Source organism: Magallana gigas, chromosome 4 (assembly GCF_963853765.1).
Source record: "Magallana gigas chromosome 4, xbMagGiga1.1, whole genome shotgun sequence".
NCBI classification, from domain to species: Eukaryota; Metazoa; Mollusca; class Bivalvia; order Ostreida; family Ostreidae; genus Magallana; species Magallana gigas.
This window is the reverse complement of record NC_088856.1, coordinates 45489835-45514098: the sequence shown is the minus strand read 5'-3', so window position 1 is coordinate 45514098 and position 24264 is coordinate 45489835. Positions and strand designations below refer to the sequence as shown.

The 24264-nt window shown below is 34.6% G+C and overlaps 1 protein-coding gene across 1 annotated transcript in view; it reads left to right on the top strand.

The window, feature by feature from the left end:
* Nucleotides 1-23656, top strand: part of LOC136274852 (uncharacterized) — a 32020-nt gene extending 8364 nt beyond the window's left edge. The window contains exons 2-5 of the mRNA XM_066082570.1: nt 8731-9356; nt 9610-9648; nt 17007-21648; nt 22303-23656. Coding sequence (XP_065938642.1) covers nt 8762-9356; nt 9610-9648; nt 17007-20506 — 4134 coding nt within the window. The 5' untranslated portion in view covers nt 8731-8761 and the 3' untranslated portion in view covers nt 20507-21648; nt 22303-23656. The remainder of the gene's footprint in view (nt 1-8730; nt 9357-9609; nt 9649-17006; nt 21649-22302) is intronic.
* The last annotated feature ends 608 nt before the right edge of the window (nt 23657-24264 follow it).

Here is a 24264-nt window from a genome sequence, read left to right as displayed (position 1 = left end):
TACTCCTACAGTTTTCAAGATAGGAAGTTGTTCTTTTGCAGATCAATTGTACTTATATTAAAGGTGTGCATATTGCTAGGATTTTGATTTCCAAAAATTTATGAAAAAAATACTAGCTTTTGAACTAAGTCATTATTTGGCAAAATGTTGCATACAGGGTACTCCATTTCACTGGATACGGGTTGACATGGATTATGGATACAGTTAAAACATAAAAGAAAACCCGGTTTGCTGTCACATTGACATCTTTTCACTTGTTATTCATTTTTTTAAAGAGGGTGTCGCTTCTTATGTCTCATATTAATCACAATCTCAAAACCAATGTTTTTAAATAGTTTGTTTTTCTTATCGATAGCTTTGCAACTGACAGCTGACCGACCCCGTGTAATTTTTCGTGATGTGTGTGTGTGTGTGTGGGGGGGGGGGGGGGGGGGAGGGTCTTATCTTGTCACAACTTTGTGGTAGCGATAAGGATGCATTTAGACAGAGTTTTTGAAATCCGCCGGTGGGAAATATTTCAAATGTCCGGTAATTATTCTTATTCAATCGGTCTTAATGACCGGTAATATAAAAACGACTGATTGAAGACTTTAACCTCCTTACAAGAAGAATTAAAATGTTTGCAAACACCTTCAATTTGATTTAACAAAGCGATTCACACTCTATCGACAAGATTGACTTTTACGCGCATTGGGCACATTGTAAGGGAAGGCTAATTAACGAAAAAATGCTAAATGACATACTTGTGATGAGGTCTCTAACTGCTATTATAAACCGACAGCTATGATTTCCAATCTTTTGTTAATGGACTAACTATGTTTACATTTTATAACTAAAAATTAAAAACACCCAAAAACAAATTAAAAACCTAATTATTTGTTGTTGTGAATTTCTATCCTTTTCTCAGTTTCGTCATTTAGTACTTCCATGGGAAACAGTTTAGTTTAATTTCATTTTACGCGAAAATTTGACGGAGTTTGAAATATTTGTAACAGTTTAGAATTGCAAGTAACTTGATCAAACAGCCTGCGCATTAAGCACGTTATTATATCTATAGTACTATAATGAGGTTATTATCGATATATTAATAACATATGATTACATTTTTAATGTAAAGAAATTAAAAGTAAAGAGGAGAGATTCAGAGGAAATTTCCCATACTTACATGATTTATGAATATAAACTTGTTAGTTTTATTTAATGGTGTTTTGTTTCTTTTATATGAAAGTCAAATATTGACCTGTGAATGTTTGTTCAGACCGGTAAATTTCATAAAATCACCGGTCCACTTGACCAGTGAATTTTTTTTTATTTTAAAAACGTTAACTCTGTTTGGAGACATTTTCTAAATTCAGCCGAGGCCGATACTTTAACAATTTGTTGCATGTACTTTAATAACAGTGGCGTCGGAAGCAAATTGAAAGGGGGGAGGGGTTAACTAATCATAAATCAAAGTACTGAAAGTACTGACACGAGTTGATGCTTCAGGATTCAAATATTCATTGCCCCTTTACTGCTCTCAATATGCAGAACTTGAAAAAATAATTAATAAAGTATATTCATTAGATATCTTATTATAATAGGCCATAACATGTCAAAGATAAAAAATCACGAATCGTGAAAGATCATTTTTAAATAAGTAATTATATAGAGGAGCATATCTAAATATTCTTTAAAGGGACCTAGACTGAAAATTTTAAATTTCATTTTTCCTTTTTCTTTATGTTCAGAATGGTTAATTTGGGTATTTTTAATGTCTTGTCAACATTTAAAAGTCATATATTGAGTTAGAAGCACGATACAGAGTTTTTATTTCTTTGTTTTGTAAACAAAACTCGAGTCTTGTTATTGTTTACATATGTGTTTTGTTGGTACGAATTTCCGCCAAATGTTGCTGTCCTCTGTTGATATTATTATTATTATATAGAGGGATGTTCGGCCATATTGTACATTTGAGGGTCAAAATGTAAACATAAATTATATTGAACTGGTTTGTTTTTGCCCAAAACTGACTAAAACAGTTGTCATAACTCAAAAAGGCAATAAATATGAGTTTTACTTATAGTTAAGTCTGCAAATTACGCATACAAAAACAAAAAAAGAACAACACATGTACATTTTTTAAAGCTTTTATATCAGATTTTGTGTACGCTTTTAAACGATGGTTATGCTAAGTATGTGTATAATAACAGACATTGCGGTAGTTTTATTTTAACGAATAAAAAATGATGAACTTTTTTTTTTTTTTACAAAACAAACGTCATAAAAAGGGTATCGCTTTATTTCGCCTCATATGAAAATTCGCCCTGGTGTCGAGGCGGGGATGATAGTATTACGACTTTGACATCGAGTGTAAATGTGAGTTCTGGCAAAACAAAATTAAGATAATTGGTTTGTATGGACAATTATTTGATACTGTAGTAGCCAAAAAATTAGACCATGCAGCTTTAAACAAGTGGTTTGTATTGTAATGACGATCAACACAAATAATGTTAATTCATTCAATCGGCCACATTTAACTAACGTTATCTTTCTCATAATTAAAAATATATACCCTCTATACCAGTACCTTATTATTAGGTAGAGGTTAATATTTTTTATTATAAAAAATAATGTATAACGTATTTGCCTGTGATTTATCTGTACATGTATCTACTTCACTGAGAGCAATCCGCCAATATGATCAAATGATGGTCTCTTCTTCTGTCATTCCTCAAGTTATTATACTTTTTTTCAGAACCTTGTTTCATTTTTACATTACATTTCAAACCATTTTTACAAAACTATATAGACACAAGATTTTAAAGGGTTTTATAAATCACATGCACGTGACGTTTTAAACCTTTCTCTTTAAAATTCTTGTACTATATTATAATACAAGGATTTTTTTTTTTTCATTAAGAAAAAAGTTTTTAAAAACGTCAGGTTCCGTGTTATATTTAAACAATAAAAAGCTTTCTTTGGTGATTCATGGGGGATATGAAGGTGGCGACATTGCAGAAATCAAAGTACTGAAGAACTGGCGGGAGTTGATTTTGTCGATGTTTATTTATTTTAAAATCAATGATATGTTATTTAGCATGACAAGTACATGTATACGTAGTTTCTAATTTGAATTACGTATATTTTTATAATATGAATTTTTGAACTTTTTCGACTAGAATTTCGAGAAACCTCCATATGAATCATGTTAAATAATATTTAAAGATAAAATTAATTCAATCAAACTATGTATCAGTGGTAGAAATATTTCTCGAAAATTGTATGGATCCAAGCAATATTGAACTCTAGTCTCGTTCAACCAAACGCTCGGCTGACACCGTAAATCTCCGACAAGGGTTTACGGAGACAGCCGAGCGTCAAGTTGAACGAGACTATATTGAACTCTGGCGTAGGAATACATACGACTACAAAAAATATTTAAATTGTTCGTACCATTTAAAATCTGACTATTAAGGTATTTGTAAATGAGTTTCCTTGAAAAACAATGCTTTAGCATACATTACATCGAATTCATCAATTATTTTCAAGAACTAAGTCTTGTCAGGAGCAATGATTTGTGCTGAGGTCCAAACTCTGTTTCACTTTCGGTTTGTCCGAGTGACTGCATAGGAGAGTTGATTAAAAATCAACTCCCAAAAATACATTATCCGCGTTAGCGGGTTATGTAATTTTTTCTACAATGATCGCTACCTTCATAACCCACATGAATCATCAAGAAGCATTTGCATGTTTTTTTAACAAATTAATAAATTGATTGTAAACGGTAAGTAAAATTCACAAAATTACTATATATGTACATCAGTACGTTAGCTAAAAGAAACACCAAAATCATTTCCATAATTTTATTCCGTGCAGTCCGTGATTTTTCTTAGGTCGCTGCATAGTTTCTGACCAATCGATAAATGGGGCGTGTAGATTTTAGTCTTGTTGTTTTTATTATATAGCATTCAAAGTTATTCTACATTGATATGTAAATATAATATACTTAATACAGAATTATAATCATTACACCAGAAAGCAAAAAACAGAATGACAAAATTCTACTCATGTCCAAAATGCACACCATTAACTACAAGCTGTCATTCTATAGACTAGGTAAAATAGTTTTTTGCCTCTGTTTATCAAACCGATTTGTAAAAAAAAACATAATTAAGTTAATGATATTATTTCTTAATCAACGCTGCTCAAAACTATATATCGCCCCACAGTAACTACCACGCTAATCTATTTTTTGATCTATGACGTATATAAACAGGAGCGCAGTTTTCCCGATGTGCATGTTGCAGGGCCACACTGACCTTCAACTCGACGGAAGATCAAATCACATAGAACCCCCACCCCACCCCCCAGCTCTTGATTATTTTTAGCTCTTGTGCTTCAACTCTTTGTTTTGCCATACTAAAATCATTTCACCTTTGATAAATTGTAAGTAATGAAACGCAACTCTTGTGTGGGGAAAACGTTAAACGTCCACCACTGAGCTGAGCTCATCTGCATAAATACAAGCGATTACAGCGCGGATATCACTGAAGTTTCATATACATGCAAATACGTCAAATTTAATTATAGCGATATTTTTATCAGTCAATAAAATTGTTCTTGGTTATGAAGAAACATACTTGATATGTTTTATACGATTTATTGATGACAACAATAATGTATCCTTAGTATATGAAATGTGTCAGAAGATTTTCCTTGAACCTATATTCTTGTGCGGATTGATATCAATTAACAAAAAGAAAATCATGATTTTCTGTTGATTAAAATACGTTGATAACAAATTTTACCTCCGATAAAAGATGTCATTCTTTCATGATTCATATCATTGCATTTTGATAATTGATGTATTAGTTTGACCATCAAAACGAAAATGTGATTTAACCCAGTGTTGGAAACCCCCTTAGCAGTGACTATACTGAGTTGATATACATCAACTCGTAAAAATCTTGACAAGAATTCCCATAATCCGTGGGGGGAAGCTATACCTATAACTCCAATCTTACCTGCCCAATCCCCCCCCCCCCCCAATCATGAAATTCCTAATCCGTGGTGGTGGGGGGGGGGGTGCTAGTATACCTACTATGACTCCAATTTTCAATATCACTATTAATATTTTATTCTTTTTAAGGTCTTTTAAGGAACAATTATGTTTGTTGCGAGGAAAAAGTGGGGGGAGGGGGGGGGGGGGGGACCTGAACCATCCCTGTTGCTATGTTCTTAATGGTTAGGTCTAATTTGGCAAAAAAATAGTGGGGGGGGGGGGGGGGAGGGGGGGGACTAAACCCCCTAGAAATATGAAATCTCATTTTTTATATCATTTATAATGAAAATACCCTTTTAACTCTAAAACAAGATCAACTTGAAAAGTTTATACAATATGTTCAGAAGAGGTATATCATTCACATTTTAATGAAATAATTTTTTGGGAGTTGATTTTAATCATCTCTCCTATGCAGTTACTACTATGCAAAATTACATATCGTTGATTTTAAAATAAATAATAATTGATAAAATCAACTCCCGTCAGTACTTTGATTATTAAAGGTAATCAATTATTGCTTGATAACATGCAATGATGTAATCGATTACATTCAAGAGGTAGGGGAAACTTTTTTCTGTGACGTCAGAATAAATTGACATACTAAATGAGGCACAGACGTAATTGACAAACTGACCAATCAGGTAAATGACATTTCTGGATTGAAATGCTTCATGGGATAGTTACCACAAAAGTACTATGTTTAAAAAATGCAATGGTTAAAATTTGGGTTCATCAACTGCATTGTATAAGTCTATTTGTTGACAGAAGCCTTACTGCCAGCGCTGATTTTTAGTGAAGACAGATTTCATGTGATTTCACGGTCCTAAGCATTCGACTCTTGTTCGTACATTGTCAGGCATTCAAAACCTCATGTGGCCATTTAAAGCTTAAGTGTGAATGGTTACAAGATGCATGTGTTGTGCGTACTTTTGATATTAATCCATGTATTCTTTTAGACAGTAGTTACAGTTAGTGTATGCATCTACTCGGACTTATGGCATATCTATTAGAGCGAGATTATACAAAGATGACACATACTACTTCAATATGCATGTACATATGATCAATGTACATGCATATTGATTATTACTATTGTGTTATATAAATGTCATACAACAATAAACATGTATCAAGATGAATTCAGTTTTCAATTCTAGTCAACAAATAGCACTACAACAGCGAAAAATACAAAATTTACGAAAATCAAATACATGTACTGGAATATAATGACTTGTGAAGACTATGAGTATTGCAATGTACTATTTAACATGGAAAATCGGCAATGTTTGTTAATGTGAGCATGAAAAATTTTAATTAGTACCTAATCTTTGCATTCTTTACAAAAAATTTGAAAATTTTAATTTATAAATTGACGTTCTCGCAGTCACTTGTTGTAAATTAGTCTAAACCACGTGTCCACGTGTTTATTGTAAAAACGTAAACATGTAATAAATCACATCTGTTGCATTTTTTTTACTAATTGGACAGTTTTTAGCTGTACGCATCGTTCTGCACAATGACAACAATATCCATAAAAGGTAGTTTGCCCAACCTGTTCAAATACAAGACAAAAATGAGTTAAGGTTGTCCAACCATAACTATCAAATTTCATATCTAATGAATTGAATGTTTGATTACTAAAATCCTAGTGTGGTTTTAAGGGGTTTATTTAATAATAAAGATTCATCTTTAAAAATTTTAAATTTTTTTTAATATTAACAAATTTATCCCATATTGAAGTTAACATTGAAGTCTATGGGAAAAATGCATTTTTAAATAAATCTTTATAGTACAAATAATTTTCTCACAAATCTCTTGGTAAAAAGTTGCAAAAGCTTTCCTTTTCTTTGATAATGCTAAAAAAATTATTTTTTACTGTACATATTTTTAATAATTGATTTTTTTAAAAAATTTTTGCAAGGGGCAGACAACTCTTTTAAAAAAGTTTCAAGTGCAAAAAGTTCATTTAATTAACTGCATACATATTCCAGAGTTTGGTTGTCATCGGCCTCATAATAATTTCAAAATAGATATTCAATATAGTTCATATCAATCAAAGTTGTTAAATTCACCTCAGTTATGGATGGACTACCCTAAGTTGATTAATAATCGATTACACAAGATTTCTCTATGTAATCGATTATTGATTGGTTACATTTTTATTGCAGTTTGTCTTCAACGTCATGCATTGTGCATTAATAATTTTACATTGTTAAGTTCTTGAAAATTACATAGACAATTATTACCATTTTTGGTTTGAAGCATCTCTATGGTAAGAGGAATCCTAATTGTTAGATTCTAGACTCTACCACCCTTGGGGGGGGGACAGGTGGGGCAACATACACAGTATACAAAAAAGCCAAATTTTGAAAAATCTTCTCTTCTCCTACCCATGTGACAAAATACTGAATACATGGTTAATATGATGTTCATGAAGCCCTTTACCAAAATTGTGAAATTTGTGGCCCCTTGATCAGGGGGTTCAGGTTTTAATTTGGGGCCAATTTGGCCATATAGTAAATATGTATTTAAATATTAGAAATTTTTCTTCCCTACTCCCATATATATATTTGAAGAAAACTGAATGCATGGTTATGGTGTACATGGACTCGACTTCCTAAATTGTGAAATTCATGACCCCTGGGACGGGTTAAGGCCCTAGAGCGGGGCCAATTTAGCCATACAGTGAAAATGTATTAACTCTTAGAAAATCATCTTTACTCTCAGACATGTGGGGAAAAAAACCTGAATGCATGGTTATAATGTTTACAAACTCCTCTACCTAATTTGTGAAATTCATGGCCCCCGGGTCAGGGGTTCAGGTTGTCGGGGTTCTTCTCTACTTTCACAAATCTGTAAGAAAAACTGACTTCTTAATAATGATAACCAGGAAGTTTAACTAAAATTGTAAATTTCAATTTACCTTGAATTCTTGGGTGGGGCGAAAATGGATGTAAACTGTTAATGCATATAATGTTTAATAAAATTTATTTTCTCTACCTGCACACCTGTCAGGAAAACTGAATTCATAATTTTGTAGACCAGGAAGCCCTCTACCAAAATTATAATATAATTGAATTACTATCAGCAATATATAAAGAACTTTGAGATATTATCTCTCTTCATAATTTGAATGAATTGTTTTTAGAGCTTGTTATTGTATATTATATTTTTTGCTTTGAAAGGAATTATTGGCAATGTTACTCGGGTGAGACGGGGAGCGATGTGGCCCCGGAGTCTCATGTTTTCGATTTTACTACAAACTGTAATTCATGCATTTGTAGGGTTGTACATACTTTGCTACCACTTTGGAAACCAAACAATCATAACTCTTTCAACCAGTTCATATACTCAGTAGCAGATGAGGAGGAATTGAAAATAATATGGCGACCAAATACTTTTATAAAGTCATGTCAGCTTTAATCGAATAAAGGCTAATGTATTGAAACTGGCAATTAATCAAGATGACATACCATTTCGCCCTTTTTATGCATACATTTAAATTTGCTTTGCTTAGGTTCCTTGACAAAATGCAAAGTAAAGGAGCCGTGCTTTAGTTCTAACTCTTGGTTCTAACTAAAGCTTGTGAAATACTAAACACAAGTCAAAGTACCCCATTGAACTGTAATTTCGTGTATTGGGTCAGCAAGGTTTGGCATACATCCTTATCATATATATTTTTGTAGGAAATCTTGTTGATGCTACAAACAAGAAAGGATGTCCTTATCAAAATATGAATCGACCACAGGGACAACACATCTTGCTCGAATTGCCAGGGCTATATTGGGTCCCTGCATTGATGTACTACGCGACGTTCTCGCAAATGAGATATCTCCACCTGACTTGGAAAAGAAAGTTAAAACGTACGTACCTCAAAAGGGCAAACCTTCTATCAGTGAAAAACAAAAACGGATTGTCTATGGCAAAAACTACTCCGCCTTTGACGTTACGTTGCTCTATTTTCTATTACGTAACATGTGTTCTATTCCTCCACATAAAAACACATGGGGACAAGATCCAGAACCAACTGATAAAAGTGTATCGGCAAACATAGAACGAATTCGTATTTTAAGAAACGAATGGTATGGACATGGTACGGATATTTCTCTCTCAGAACCAGATTTTGAACGAAAATGGAATCATATTTCTCAAATTGTAAAAGAGCTGGAAGGCTATCTTGGGACTGCAACAAAATACCAGGACTCTCTGATCAAATTGAAAACTTGTTATATGGACCCTGATTCGATACAGCACTACATAGATACACTGAGGACTGTTGAAAGGTTACAGACTGACGTTAAAAATCTGCAAGGTAACAGACAAGATGGTTTATCAAAATGGATCATAAGATTTAATAAATATATAATTATAGTATCATTGCTTGTTTTGGTTATTATAACATAACTATGTAACATGATGCATCTTTATAAGGTTTTAGTGATGAAGACATGAATAAATGAAGTTGCATATTCACATAACTGGCAAGCACCGTATTAAACCCAAATATATAAGAAAGGATCCGAAATAATATTATACGCTTATGTATTTAATCTTCATTTTTACAGAGGATGTAGAAGAGATAAAGTCAGTCAAGATAAGAAAAGGTACAGTTATTCAGAATTAGCATATACTTTATGTATATTTTATTATGTTTATTCGTAACATTTTGAAAATCAATATTTTAATTTTAAAAGAGATACAGTTTGAGATTGAAATGATTATCTTGAACAAAATATGCTTATCACAATAAAGTTGTGGTCATGAAGAGGTATGTATGTACCGGTTTATCTAACCTGGCGTTTTATGCTAATGCAAAAAAAAAAAAAAGGAGGTAAACTCGGAGCTCTACCAAAAAGGCTGGAGAAGTTACAATTGGATATTCCTTTCATTAAACGAAAGCAGTTAAGGGCATATGTCAACAAAGTGAATGGATTTCTGATGGATAGTCATTAAGCTGTTATTAAAAAAATAATAATGCCCGAAAACTCCATAAACCTTAATTTCTTGCATATCTCCTTATTCCGTTGCCATGATTATATCTTGATCCACCGTCCCCTTGGACTTGCACAGACATCCATGGCAATTATATTATATATGGCATTAAATGGTATCTAATGCATCATATAATTCTTCAACGGTTTTTGGGAAAGTTTGAAAATCACAATTCAAAATTGAACTGAATTCAATTATTGAGCTTCAGAATTCTCAGATCCTTTATCAGTCAATGTCTATAAGTGAAAGGAGAGAAAATAAATCTCATCGCTGTCATCTGTAACTTATATAAAAAAAAACGCGACAGTTCAGCTAGTCTTCCCCATTATAAACTGATGTTGTTTAACTGGTGTACATTATCTTAAAAAATTAACTCAATGTACTCGTCTATGCAACGCGTGTCAGGTGACATGGATTTCAGTAAGCGTGTTCGACGTGATTTATTCTGTTTACCTTAATTTATAAAAATACCCAAGGCCTATTTGTAAATTATATTATCAACGGATTTCATTTGTGATCACTAGGTTTCTCCCTAACTGGTGAGAATTTTGCAATAACTAAATTTCTTAAGATACATATCATCTATTGCTCTAAGGTCGACTCATTCTATTTGTTTGTGTTCATTGGAAGGAAAGGGTCACAAACCCAGTGGTTTAACCAGAGAGTTAATAACTGTTAATACAGAGTGTACAAATCATCGTTAATGCGTCAATCATTACAATTAGGAACGATTCAAGCTATCAACACTAATTGGAAGTGTCATATTTATTCACTCATGTTTTAATTTTGCACAAAGTATGGTAGATTTTCTATAATTAATTGTATAGAAAGTGGTCGTTTTCATATGTTTATGAATATCATCCGTAATCGACCCGATTTTCTGCTTTTGTACCGGCAAATCGCCAGGGAACTTTTTTATGTCCCCCTTCGAAGAAGAGAGGGCATATTGCTTTGCTGCTGTCTGTCGGTCGGTCGGTCTGTGTGTCGGTCGGTCGGTCCACCAACAGTTTCCGTTCATTTTCTTCGCAGAGGATGAACATATTTAAATAAAATTTAGTATACAGGTTAACATGATAATATCTAGGTCAAGTTCGATATTTGGTACGATCAAGTAATTTTCGACAGAGTTATGGCTCTTGGACGCAGAAAAATTCTAGTTTATTGCAGTTTCCACTCATTTTCTTCGCAGAGGATGAACATATTGAAATGAAATTTGGTATACAGGTTTATCATGATAATAGAGAGGTTAAGCATTTCAACATGTACGTGTACGAGTACGTGTAATTAGGGGAATCCTCTAATTTTATGTGTAATACGTCATATTTTCCGTGTACCACGTAATTCTACAAGTTGTACAAAACGTGTAGAATCAAAAGTAAACGTAGATGAAAACTTGTAGCATTTTTTGATAAGAATATAGACTAAGTGTACATAAGATGTTGTGTAATGTAAAGCAGACGATAAATTAAGGACAACTGTGCTTTTGGTTTCATCATAGTCAAAGAATTATTTCATAAACAATGAGAGTTAACTGAACATGTTCAAAACGTTGAACCTAATAATTTTACACGTACGCGTACGCTAACATATCTACATATTTTGGTACGTGTACATGTAAACATACTTGCAGCTCTACACGTACCCGTAGACGTACACGCTTAAATGCTTAACCTCTCTAATATCTAGGTCAAGTTGGATATTGGGTACGATCGATCAATTTTCGACAGAGTTATGGCCCTTGGACATAGAAAAATTCTAGTTTTTTGCAGTTCCGCTCATTTTCTTCGCAGAGGATTAACATATTTAAATGAAATTTGGTATACTGGTTTATCATGATATTTAATAATATCTAGGTCAAGTTGGATTTTGGGTACGATCGATCAATTTTCGACAGAGTTATTGCCCTTGGACGTAGAAAAATTCTAGCTTTTTGCAGTTTCCACTCATTTTCTTCTCAAAGGATGAACATACTGAAATGAAATTTGGTATACAGGTTTATTATGATAATATCTAGGTCAAGTTCGATATTGGGTTCGATCGAGCAATTTTCGACAGAGTTATGGCCCTTGGACGCAGAAAAATTCTAGTTTTTTGCAGTTTCCACTCATTTTACTGCGCAGAGGATATGAAATTTGGTATACAGGTTTATCCTGATAATATCTAGGTCAAGTTTGATTTTGGGTATGATAGAGCAATTGGCGACAGAGTTATGGCCCTTGGACTTAGAAAAATTCCAGTTCTTTGAAGTTTACGTTCATTTTCTTTGTGGATGTTTCCAAGAGAGGGGGGCATAAGTGTTTCACAAACATCTCTTGTTGTTTCAGATATTATAAATGCTGTGTCTTACTAATTTTTTTAAATCGAAAATTACTATTTTTATGCCCCCCTTCGAAGAAGAGAGGGCATATTGCTTTGCTGCTGTCTGTCGGTCGGTCGGTCTGTAGGTTGGTCGGTCAGTCCACCAACAGTTTCCGTTCATTTTCTTCGTAGAGGATGAACATATTGAAATAAAATTTAATATACAGGTTTATCATGATAATATCCAGGTCAAGTGCGATTTTGGGTACAATCGAGCAATTTTCGACAGAGTTATGGCCCTTGGACGTAGAAAAATTCTTATCTTTTGCAGTTTCCGCTCATTTTCTTCGCAGAGGATGAACATATTGAAATGAAATTTGGTTTACACGTTTATCATGATAATATCTAAATCAAGTTTGATATTGGGTACGATCAAGCAATTTTCGACAGAGTTATGGCCCTTGGACGTAGAAAAATTATAGTTTTTTGCAGTTTCCGCTCATTTTCTTCGCAGAGGATGAACATATTGAAATTAAATTTGGTATACAGGTTTATCATGATATTATCTAGGACAAGTTGGGTACGATCGAGCAATTTTCGACTAAGTTATGGCCCTCGGACATAGAAAAATTCTAGGTTTTTGCAGAAGCTCATTTTCTTCGCAGAGGATGAACATATTGAAATGAAATTTAGTATACAAGTTTATCCTGATAATATCTAGGTCAAGTTTGATTTTGGGTATGATAGAGCAATTGGCGACAGAGTTATGGCCCTTGGACTTAGAAAAATTCCAGTTTTAAGTTAACGTTCATTTTCTTTGTGGATGTGTCCAAGGGAGGGGGCATAAGTGTTTCACAAACATCTCTTGTTCTAATGGCAATAACTTTTCAATTGGATCTGGAAACTGAAGTAAATAGGCATAGTACCATTTTCCCATTATTTTGCCTACACCCGTGTTTGAACGGAATGTACCTTTGACTTAAATAGATACAGGTACATGTATCTGTCGCAATATCATTTTCGAAACCTAGGTACTGATTTTATGGTGTCTGTAACCACTAATTTGTCATAAATTCAGAAAACCTGCTTCAAAAAACAAAAATATAGAACTCCGTGTATAAAATCACTTGATATTCTAGACAATTATTACTTCCAGCGAAATGGAAGATGTTAATGATGTAAAGTAAGCTAGATAATTAAGACTCTTTTAACCAGGTAATTGTGTGATTGACGTTTCGTTTTATATACATGCATTTTAGCTGAATGTTGTATGATATTAAAAATGTCTGATGTTTGCAAAAGCGCTTTACTTAGACGAAATCGTATACTAAGTGCGCAATTACACCCCTTTTAACTTTTTTAAATGCCAAGACGTACGCTTTTGCCTCACATAGATTTTAGTGAATGGATCTGATCCTCCATTTCTGGTTTTACATTGTTACAAAGACTCTTGATGTTTAAAACCATTTTTTAAAGAACACACGAAGACTAGCTGAAAATATAGTTAAGACAGTGCACCAGCGATTCTTTATAAACACAAATAATCTTTGGATTTGCACGTGGAGTAAGTAACTGAAGTGTCAATACATGCAACTTCTTTATACCCCCGCAAACGAAGTTTAGGGGGGTATATTGGTTTCACCCTGTCCGTCTGTCCGTCTGTCTGTCCGTCCGTCTGTCCGTCTGTCTGTCTGTCCGTCTGTCTGTAGACGCAACTTTGTCCCCCCTATAGAATTTTTTATTACTGCATGGAACAGTTTGAAAATTTGTACATATGTTGAACACCATCTGAAGATGTGCACCTGCAATTTTTTTTAAGATCAGACAAGATTTAATGATTTTATGACAGTTTTCATTTTCCTTATTCTATATATTGTACACTAATGTTGAAAAGTAAGGGAGGTAATCCTTACAGATTTTATTAATTAATTAATAGAAAACACTCTAAAATATATTTATATAAATACATCCAGATGGAGTTTTTTGTCTTTATGTCTTAATTAATAAAAAAAAAATTATTTTTTATAAGTATTCTATCAACTGACAATGCAAAGTTTTTGTTTGTCAATGATAAATTCTTATGAGCTAATGAGAACATCAAAGACAAGTGTGGCTGAATTCATTTGTCCCAAGGGAGCCATTATCTGAGCCATGGTTCAGATGGAGCATGTGTCTAGGGGAAATTGATAATCTGTAAAATGGGTGATGGTTTTGGGGCTATTTTAAAACTGTTTCATGTAAACCAAAAGGTCTATCATTATAAGGAAATAAATAATATAATTATTAATAAAGAAGTTAAACTATTTTTAAAGGTTGTTTAAATTTATTTGTCAAGTAATTCGTGAAGTGACCCTATTGGGCATTAGTTTAAATGAAATTCAAAATTACTGATATGATTGTAGTGTTTTGGCAATTTTAGAATTGTTTGTAATATTAAATTTTCTTTTTTACATATTTTTACATAGTATGGTAATTATGGTAATATTTGGGAGTTTATTAAATTTAACAAGCTCATCAAAGAAAATCATAGTCCTATGGGATCAATTTTCTGATATGGAGTTCAATTGTGCCATAGGAAAAAGTGAGGAAAATTTAAAACAACTAATTGCATTTGTCAAGACTCTTATTAGAAAGATATTGAAAGTTTTATCAACAGAAGAGCATTGCTTGGCTACCGGTATTTCTATTCACTGCAAAGGGAGGGGTTATTGTCATTTTGTTGGTTTTTCTTTAAATCAATTAAATTAAAAAAAATATATCATCAAATACATACATTTGTAAATGTATTACTGTTATAGATATGTATTTACAGTGAAATTCTGACAATTTTGATTTTGATTTTTCTTTGTTAACTATTTTTTTTTTTTTTTTACATTTCTAGAATTTTTGTTTTGTATGTGTTCCAAACCTTAATTATTATTCAATTCAATTATTTGTCCCATTTGAAATTAGCCTAGCGGGGGTATTAGTCCCATTAGGACAGTTCTAGTTTTAAGTTCACCTGTAAAGTTTTTACATAGGAATATATGAGTAAATCTTAATGATCTTCTTCTCAGAAACCATTATGCCAGGAAGGCTGAAACTTGTATGGACGCATCATCAGGTAGTGAAAATTTAAAGTTGTGAAAATCATGACCCTCTGGGGTAGAGTGGGGCCACAATTGGGGTCGACGTATTACTTATAGAGTAAATCTTTAAAACTCTTCTCAAGAACCATTTGGAAAGCTAAAACTTGCGGGGAAGCATCCTCAGGTAGTGTAGATTCAAAGTTGTGAAATTCATGAACTCTGGGGATAGGGTGAGGCCACAATGGGGGTTCGAAGTTTAACATATGAATATGTAGAAAAAATCTTTAAAATCTTCTTCTAAAAACCATTAAGCTAGGAAAGCAGAAACTTGTGTAGAAGCATCCTTAGGTAGTGTAGATTTAAAGTTGTAAAAATTATGACCCGTTTGGGGTAGGGACACAATGGGGAGGGACGAGTTTTTACATAGGAATATATAGAGTAAATCTTCTTCTCAGAAACTTGTATGGAAGCATCCTCAGGTAGTGAAAATTCAAAGTTGTGAAAAACATGACCATCGGAGGTACATCTGTCTCCCAGAAAGCAATCAGCCAGGAAAGCTGAAACTTGTGTGGAAGCATCCTTAGGTAGTATAGATTCAAAGTTGTGAAAATCATGACCTTCGGGGGTAGGGTGGGGCCATAATGGGAAGGGGGGGGGGGTCGACTTTTAGGCTAAATCTTTAAAATCTTCGTCTGAAGAACCATTTCGGCAAGAAAGCTGAAACTTGTTTGGAAGCATCGTCAGGTAGTGAGATTTCAAGTTTATTCAAATCATGTTTCCTGGGGGTAGGATGGGTTCCGGGGGGGGGGGGGGGCAAATTTTTACATAGGATCATATAGAGAAAATAGCTTTAATTGTTTTCCCTAAAAAAATCATCTGCCTAGAAAAGCTGTTACTGAAGTGAAAGCAACTGCAATGCTGAATGTGATATGAGTATAAAATAATCCTGTTAGAAAAGGGACTTGATTATAAATATAAGAATATCCAGGGGAAACATATTTTTTTTGTATAAGATCAAGGTATTAAACCACATTGTCCAGATATTTTGTATTATGACGGCATGAAGCTTATTTTATAGTGCCTTTTGTTGCTCAGGTGACCGATGTGGCCCGTGGGCCTCTTGTTTGATTTAGAACAAAATAAGTAAATGTATTTAAAACACGAAAACAACATTCTTTCTCTAAAATACGTAGTATTTGTAGTGACGAACTCGCACACATGAAAAATGTTTAAGTTCTTTTTTTTGGGGGGGGGGGGGGGGGGCTGACAAAACACCGTCGTATTTTGAGCTGTGACTAAAACAGGTCGAAAAAGGAGAAAACATTACATGAACACACCATAAAACCATTTTAAAAGATATTGGGGGGGGAGAGGGACAAAACCATCCAACCCAGGAGAAAGGCACTGTCTGTAAAGGGCACGGTTTTGGAAATAGTTATTAACGCATTTTCAACTTCTTTTCATCTTAATCAATTAGACTTGGAACATGTGAGTGTTCTTAGATTAAAGTATAAAGATGAATCTCCATTTTTTAAAGTCTTAACTCAAGAATTATGTCTATTTTAAACGTAAACGGTTTGTTAATTTATTTTTTGTCATTGTAGAATCACAAATTGAAAAGGACATCTTTGATCAATGGCAACAGGAAGACTCTTGTTTTATTTCGACAAAGGCGTTCGAAGAAATAGAAAAAATAGTTAAAAGCAAGAACATGGTAATTGTAGCTGGTCACTCAGGATCCGGAAAGTCAGCCATAATTCAACGTATTGGACTCAAATACAGAAAACAGGACTGGACCGTAAGACGAGTAAAAAAGGTAGAAGACATCCTGGATGAATATTCTTCAAGTCAATTTAAAAAAGATAAAACCATTTGTGTTTTCAATGATCCATTGGGAAAAGAATCATTTGATGAAATTCTGAATAATTCATTGCAAACATGTGAGGAAGAATTGAAGTTGTACTTACGAACAGCAAAACTTGTGATGTCATGTAGAAATCATATCATTTCTGATATTAGATTGACCCGTTTCCTCGTTAATCAATCACATATCATAAACATTGATGATAAGAAACGTAAACTATCCGTTGATGAAAAACGGCAGATTTTGAAACGATATACATCCGATATGAATTTATCCGACAAAGAGCGTGAAAGGATCGTTGAAGTAGAAAGGTATTTCCCGTTATTGTGTAAATTATATTCTAGCAATGAGGAATACAAAAATAAGGGCGAAGGGTTTTTTACAGAACCCATAACAATGCTAAAAGAAGAGATAGAAGGGTTCAGAAACAAAGACAAGGGTAAATATTGTGCTTTGGCTCTCCTTGTCCTTTTTGACGGTGATCTTTGTGTAAGCGATCTTTTTGCAGAAAAAGACATGGAAAACAAATTCAAACACACGTTAAAACTATGTGAATTACCAGAGAACACGACACCTCCAGCAATAAGAGACAGCCTTAACTCCCTAAAAGATTTTTTTGTTAAGAAAATTGGAGACACGTACCATTTTTATCACGATTTAGTAATGGAGGTTACAACCCTTGTTTTCGGGAACGATTATCCCAAAGAAACAATAATGTACGCTGATATCGGTTTCCTCAGAAAAAGAGTAAAATTAGGAGATTGTGACGAACACGACGACCCTTTCACTATTTGTCTAAGTGACAGATACATTGAACAACTTGGAGATAGGCTTTATACTGAATTGTTTGGAGAACGCCTGTTAGATGTCGTACTCAACCCTTGTCTAAGGAATGACAGAGTAATTAAAGTACTGAAAGAAAAGATAACAGATCATCCCGAACATCTACAAATATTGCTAGAAACCAAGAAACTTGCAATCGATAAACAAGAGCTTCATCGAACATCAAAAAACTTACTTTTTACTAAATTTTCCTTTTTGAATTTCAACAGTAAAGTATCGCCACTTTTTGCTCTCATTGCATTTTGTCATACACAACTTTCACAATATTGCTTAAAAAATCTAGAAGAAATGCCAACTGATTTTATCAGATGTATTCCTGCACTGTATTGCAATGGTTCAGTAGAATTGTTTTCTACTGTTTTTAAAGACCATGCAGAAGAATCTTTGAAAAAAACATGGGGAGCACTTTATCCTATTTACATTGTATCTGCGTTCCATAATTATGAATTACTTGGTGAGTTAATTAAGAGAGGTGTAAGAATCAATGTGAAGATCTTCGATTTCGGTGGTTGGACGCCCCTTTTGTTAGCAGCTGGTAACGATAGTCAGGAATACGGAGACTATAACCATAGAGAATCAGGTGCAGAACGAAGAGATAAAACAGTAAAACTTTTACTGAGCAAAGGAGCAGACATTAATTTATGTCAGGAGAGCGGAGCCAGTCCTCTCTTTATAGCTTGTTATAGCGGACATGATAGCACCGTCAAACTTTTACTGAGTAATGGAGCAGACATTAATTTATGTCAGGAGAACGGAGCCAGTCCTCTCTATATAGCTTGTAAAAACGAACATGATAGCACTGTCAAACTTTTACTGAGTAATGGAGCAGACATTAATTTATGTGATGAGAGCGGAATCAGACCTCTCTATATAGCTTGTCATAACGGACATGATAGCACTGTCAAACTTTTACTGAGTAATGGAGCAGACATTAATTTATGTGATGAGAGCGGAATCAGTCCTCTCTATATAGCTTGTCAAAACGGACATGATAGCACTGTCAAACTTTTACTGAGTAATGGAGCAGACATTAATTTATGTGAGGAGAGCGGAATCAGTCCTCTCTATATAGCTTGTCAAAACGGACATGATAGCACTGTCAAACTTTTACTGAGTAATGGAGCAGACATTAATTTATGTGAGGAGAGCGGAGTCAGTCCTCTCTATATAGCTTGTCTAAAAGGACATGATAGCACTGTACAACTGTTACTGAGTAATGGAGCAGACATTAATTTATGTCAGGGGAACGGAGCCAGTCCTCTCTTTATAGCTTGTTATAGCGGACATGATAGCACCGTACAACGTTTACTGAGTAATGGAGCAGACATTAATTTATGTGCGGAGAGCGGATTCAGTCCTCTCTATATAGCTTGTAAAAACGGACATGATAGCACTGTCAAACTTTTACTGAGTAATGGAGCAGACATTAATTTATGTCAGGAGAACGGAATCAGTCCTCTCTATATAGCTTGTCTAAAAGGACATGATAGCACTGTACAAGTTTTACTGAGTAATGGAGCAGACATTAATTTATGTCAGGGGAACGGAGCCATTCCTCTCTATATAGCTTGTCAAAACGGACATGATAGCACTGTCAAACTTTTACTGAGTAATGGAGCAGACATTAATTTATGTGCGGAGAGCGGAATCAGTCCTCTCTATATAGCTTGTCGAAACGGACATGATAGCACTGTACAACTTTTAATGAGAAATGGAGCAGACATTAATTTATGTGCGGAGAGCGGAGCCAGTCCTCTCTATAAAGCTTATGAAAACGGACATGTTAGCACTGTGCAACTTTTACTGAGTAATGGAGCAGACATTAATTTATGTGAGGAGAGCGGAACCAGTCCTCTCTTTATAGCTTGTTGTAGCGGACATGATAGCACCCTGCAACATTTACTGAGTAATGGAGCAGACATTAATTTATGTGAGGAGAGCGGAATCAGTCCTCTCTATATAGCTTGTCAAAACGGACATGATAGCACTGTCAAACTTTTACTGAGTAATGGAGCAGACATTAATTTATGTCATGAGAGCGGAATCAGTCCTCTCTATATAGCTTGTCAAAACGGACATGATAGCACTGTGCAACTTTTACTGAGTAATGGAGCAGACATTAATTTATGTCAGGAGAACGGAGCCAGTCCTCTCTATATAGCTTGTCAAAACGGACATGATAGCACTGTGCAACTTTTACTGAGTAATGGAGCAGACATTAATTTATGTGAGGAGAACGGAGTCAGTCCTCTCTATGTAGCTTGTCATAACGGACATGATAGCACTGTGCAAATTTTACTGAGTAATGGAGCAGACATTAATTTATGTCAGGAGAACGGAGCCAGTCCTCTCTATATAGCTTGTCAAAACGGACATGATAGCACTGTGCAACTTTAACTGAGTAATGGAGTAGACATTAATTTATGTGAGGAGAGCGGAACCAGTCCTCTCTATATAGCTTGTGAAAACGGACATGATAGCACTGTACAACTTTAACTGAGTAATGGAGCAGACATTAATTTATGTGAGAAAAACGGAGTCAGTCCTCTCTATGTAGCTTGCGAAAACGGATATGATAGCACTTTGCAACTTTTACTGAGTAATGGAGCAGACATTAATTTATGCAAGAAAAACGGAGCCAGTCCTCTCCATTTAGCTTGTCGAAACGGACATGATAGCACTTTGCAACTTTTACTGAGTAATGGAGCAGACATTATTAATATAAGGAGAACGGAGCCAGTAGTAGTATGAAGGGGGACATTATACCCCACTTTGAGGTTCAAAAAATTTGAGGTTCAGTGTAGACCAGGAAGGTAATTAGGGAGGAGCGTAGCAGGAAGTTGATAAGTAGTATTAATGCGAGGATTTGAATGATGAACAACGTTTCTTCGTTATTTATTTGATTTCATTTGATTTATGAAGATATCCAACACAATTAGCACACTGTGGTTAATTATATGAATTGGTGATAAAAAAAAATTGATTTTGATAAAGATGAAAAAGTGTGTAAGATTTTTAAATGAAGTGATAATAATTAACATTCCTTACGAGAACCGTAGAGGAGAGTGGATGATGTTAGTTGTAGACAGATGTCGGTTTAAGACACGAATCGAAAGAGTTTTCCCAATGATTGATTTAGTGCTCAAGAAACATTTAAAACTTATATCGAGTAGCATAAATGGAAATCCATGTATTCAGACCGGAAAACGATTACACCCGTAAATAAAAATATTGTACAAGTCAACATTAACACACAATGTGATGAAGGACAACCCATCAATTCCGGTCTAGCAAGATGAATACATTATGAATCGGATATGACGATCATCCTGTTCCGTTTCCGGAACGGACTTTAGTGTTCCGTCATTTGACCAGCAGTATTCACGGTGACAACATGACTTCCAAATTAGATTGCAGACCCCATTGCTTGGAGACAGATTCTGCAGTGTTTTCCAAGCCTACTACGTCGGAACCTGTGCCTTCTAGATTGGCTCCCGCTGCAAATTTTGTCTTGTCAACAGGCACACGAGCAACCTCAGGTGGCAGGGGACAGTTTTTTTTTTTATACAATTCATTGTAGCCAAAGGATGCATGTCTTCGGAACTCTGTAACTAGAATTTCCTCAGTTCCCATTCAGCACAAATACCTTTAATTCACTCTTTATAAGGCCAATCACCAATTTCTGAAGAAAATTACTAGTCAAAACCTGTAAAATTCTCTACATACTGGTTTTGATGAGATTTTGACCCTTTCATATTTTGCTAATTTTTCATGATTTTTCAGCTTTTTAGACCTCCCCCAGTTAATTCCCTGCAGAGGGTTGACCTTCCGTACCGCGTGCATGTTGCACTATCACATGTCAGAAACTTACCGCTGTATAGTTTACAATGTCCCATCCACCTACTTTTCGTGTTATTTTACCTCCCGTCTGTAACTTGCAATTTCACTGTGTAAAGTCAGCACAACAGTCATAGCCGCAGGTTTCGCATTTTACCTCTGATTCTCATGTACCTAACATAAGGGGCCTACATATTGCATATCAATTTCAACAAGAGACACCCCTCTAACTAATGATAATCACTAAAAATCAGTTCATGAATTAGCAACACTCATAAGCCTTCAAGTACAGCAATTCTCATTTTTACAAAAATATTGACGGGTACTTTATTCGAAACTGTCCCTTGCTACCTCAGGCGAATTCATGAATGCAGGGAGGTCAATCCATAACATCTCTTCACCTTTCCTACTAAACTGGAACGAATGGAAACACCCAAAATATGCCAATTTTACCGAACGTTATGCCAGCTTTAGAGATTGGCCAAAGTTCCTCAAAGGCCCCAACAAGAAGGACTTGGCTAGAGCTGGTTTCATCTACACCGAAATTGGAGACAGAGTCACCTGTTTTTCGTGTGGACTGGGAACCCTTCGATGATTCCTACAAAGAACATTTTCGTTGGTCAAAGAATTGTGTTTATGCTAACATGGTGTCAGACGGGAAAGACTATTGAGTTAAATATGTTGTAACATTATTCTTACTTCCTTGTTAGAATAAAATCAAATGTAATTATTATAGTAAACAAATTTCCATTTGACCTGGTATTTATTTCATAAGATGAAATCATTTAAATGTTATAATCCAATCAGACAAATGTTCGGAAATGACAGTGTTTCTAAACTGAGGTGCAGTGTAGACCAGGAAGGTAATTAGCGTAGCAGGAAGTACATTATGATTCGGATATGACAACCATCCTGTTCCGTTTTCCGGAACAGACTTTAGTGTTCCGTCATTTATACAGCAGTATTCACGGTGACAACATGATTTCTTCTTGCTGTTAGTTATCGTTAGAAAATGGACGCTTCGTGGAGGTATACACGACGAAAGACAACGAATACAGAGTAGATCTACGCGAATGGGAATCCGATCGATATCCTAGCCGCAAGGGAATAAGTTTAAAACCAGACATTTTTAAAACATGGACAATGGCTTTAGACATGATTGATAATGCTTTGAACAAGAATGAAGAGTTACATTACCACATGGGATCCAACATTTTTTGTACAATTAAAAAGGACAATCCATGTGTGGACATTCGTCAGTACTGGCAACCAATTGGCCAAGAACCACTTGCTCCAACGAAAAAAGGACTTTGTCTTCGCCCGATCGAGTACAGAAAGTTGAAGTCTCATGTGGCTGAAATAGGGAAAGCTATTCCTGACTTCGATTCACTCGTTCCATGTTTCATGCGCGATGATCATTTGAATCAATTAGGCCTGCTCCAGTGTCCTACCTGTAACCCGCTGGATTATACCAATTGGTGAAAAGAAAGGGTGTAGGGAAAAAAAAACTTTTTAAAGAATAATAATTAGCATGAACATTGTAATATAATTGTAAATATTTCTAGAATTATGTGTATGTTTTATCAGTATTGTTTCCCTTTCATTATGAATCGTTTTGCAGTAAAACCGTTGTCGATATATCACATATTACATGCGCTTGGGGTGTAAAATGTAGTTTTACATGTCAATAAATGAAGTTGTTAAACATGATTTCTTTTTTTGTTGTATGATCTGTGTTATTGTTAAGCATGTTTCCGAATTGTTATATAATAATATTACACCATCAGGAAATGTTCATAAAAATTACAACTCGGAAAGGGTGTTTATCATTTTATGATTTCAACATGAGGCTGACTAACGTGGTTTATCAGGGAGAAATGAACTGTGTACTAAATCTCAACTTTTTGACTCAACAGTTAATTAATGTACGTTACAACCCTAGGTCCTTTCCGGGTGTAATTTACCAGAATAGGAAAATCGGAGGAAACTGTTTAATATTTTCCAATGGGAAAATAAATTGTAATGGTCCTTGTGAAAGTTTCAGTCAAGGTTTAAAAAGACTGAGAAAGTATGCACGCGTCATACAGAAACTCGGATACGATGTACGTTTGCAAAACGTACGACTAGTCACTGCGTCTGCTTGCCACAAATTATCTGGAAAAGTGAACGCAAGTTCCTTATCTAAAAGTTTGAATTTTTCATACGACCCGGAGTTGTTTCCCGCAGTCATGTTACGACGAGATGGTATTCATTTCACCTGTCATTTGCGAGGAACAGTCCTTATCACCGGTATCAAGAGATTGAAAGATTTAGACAAC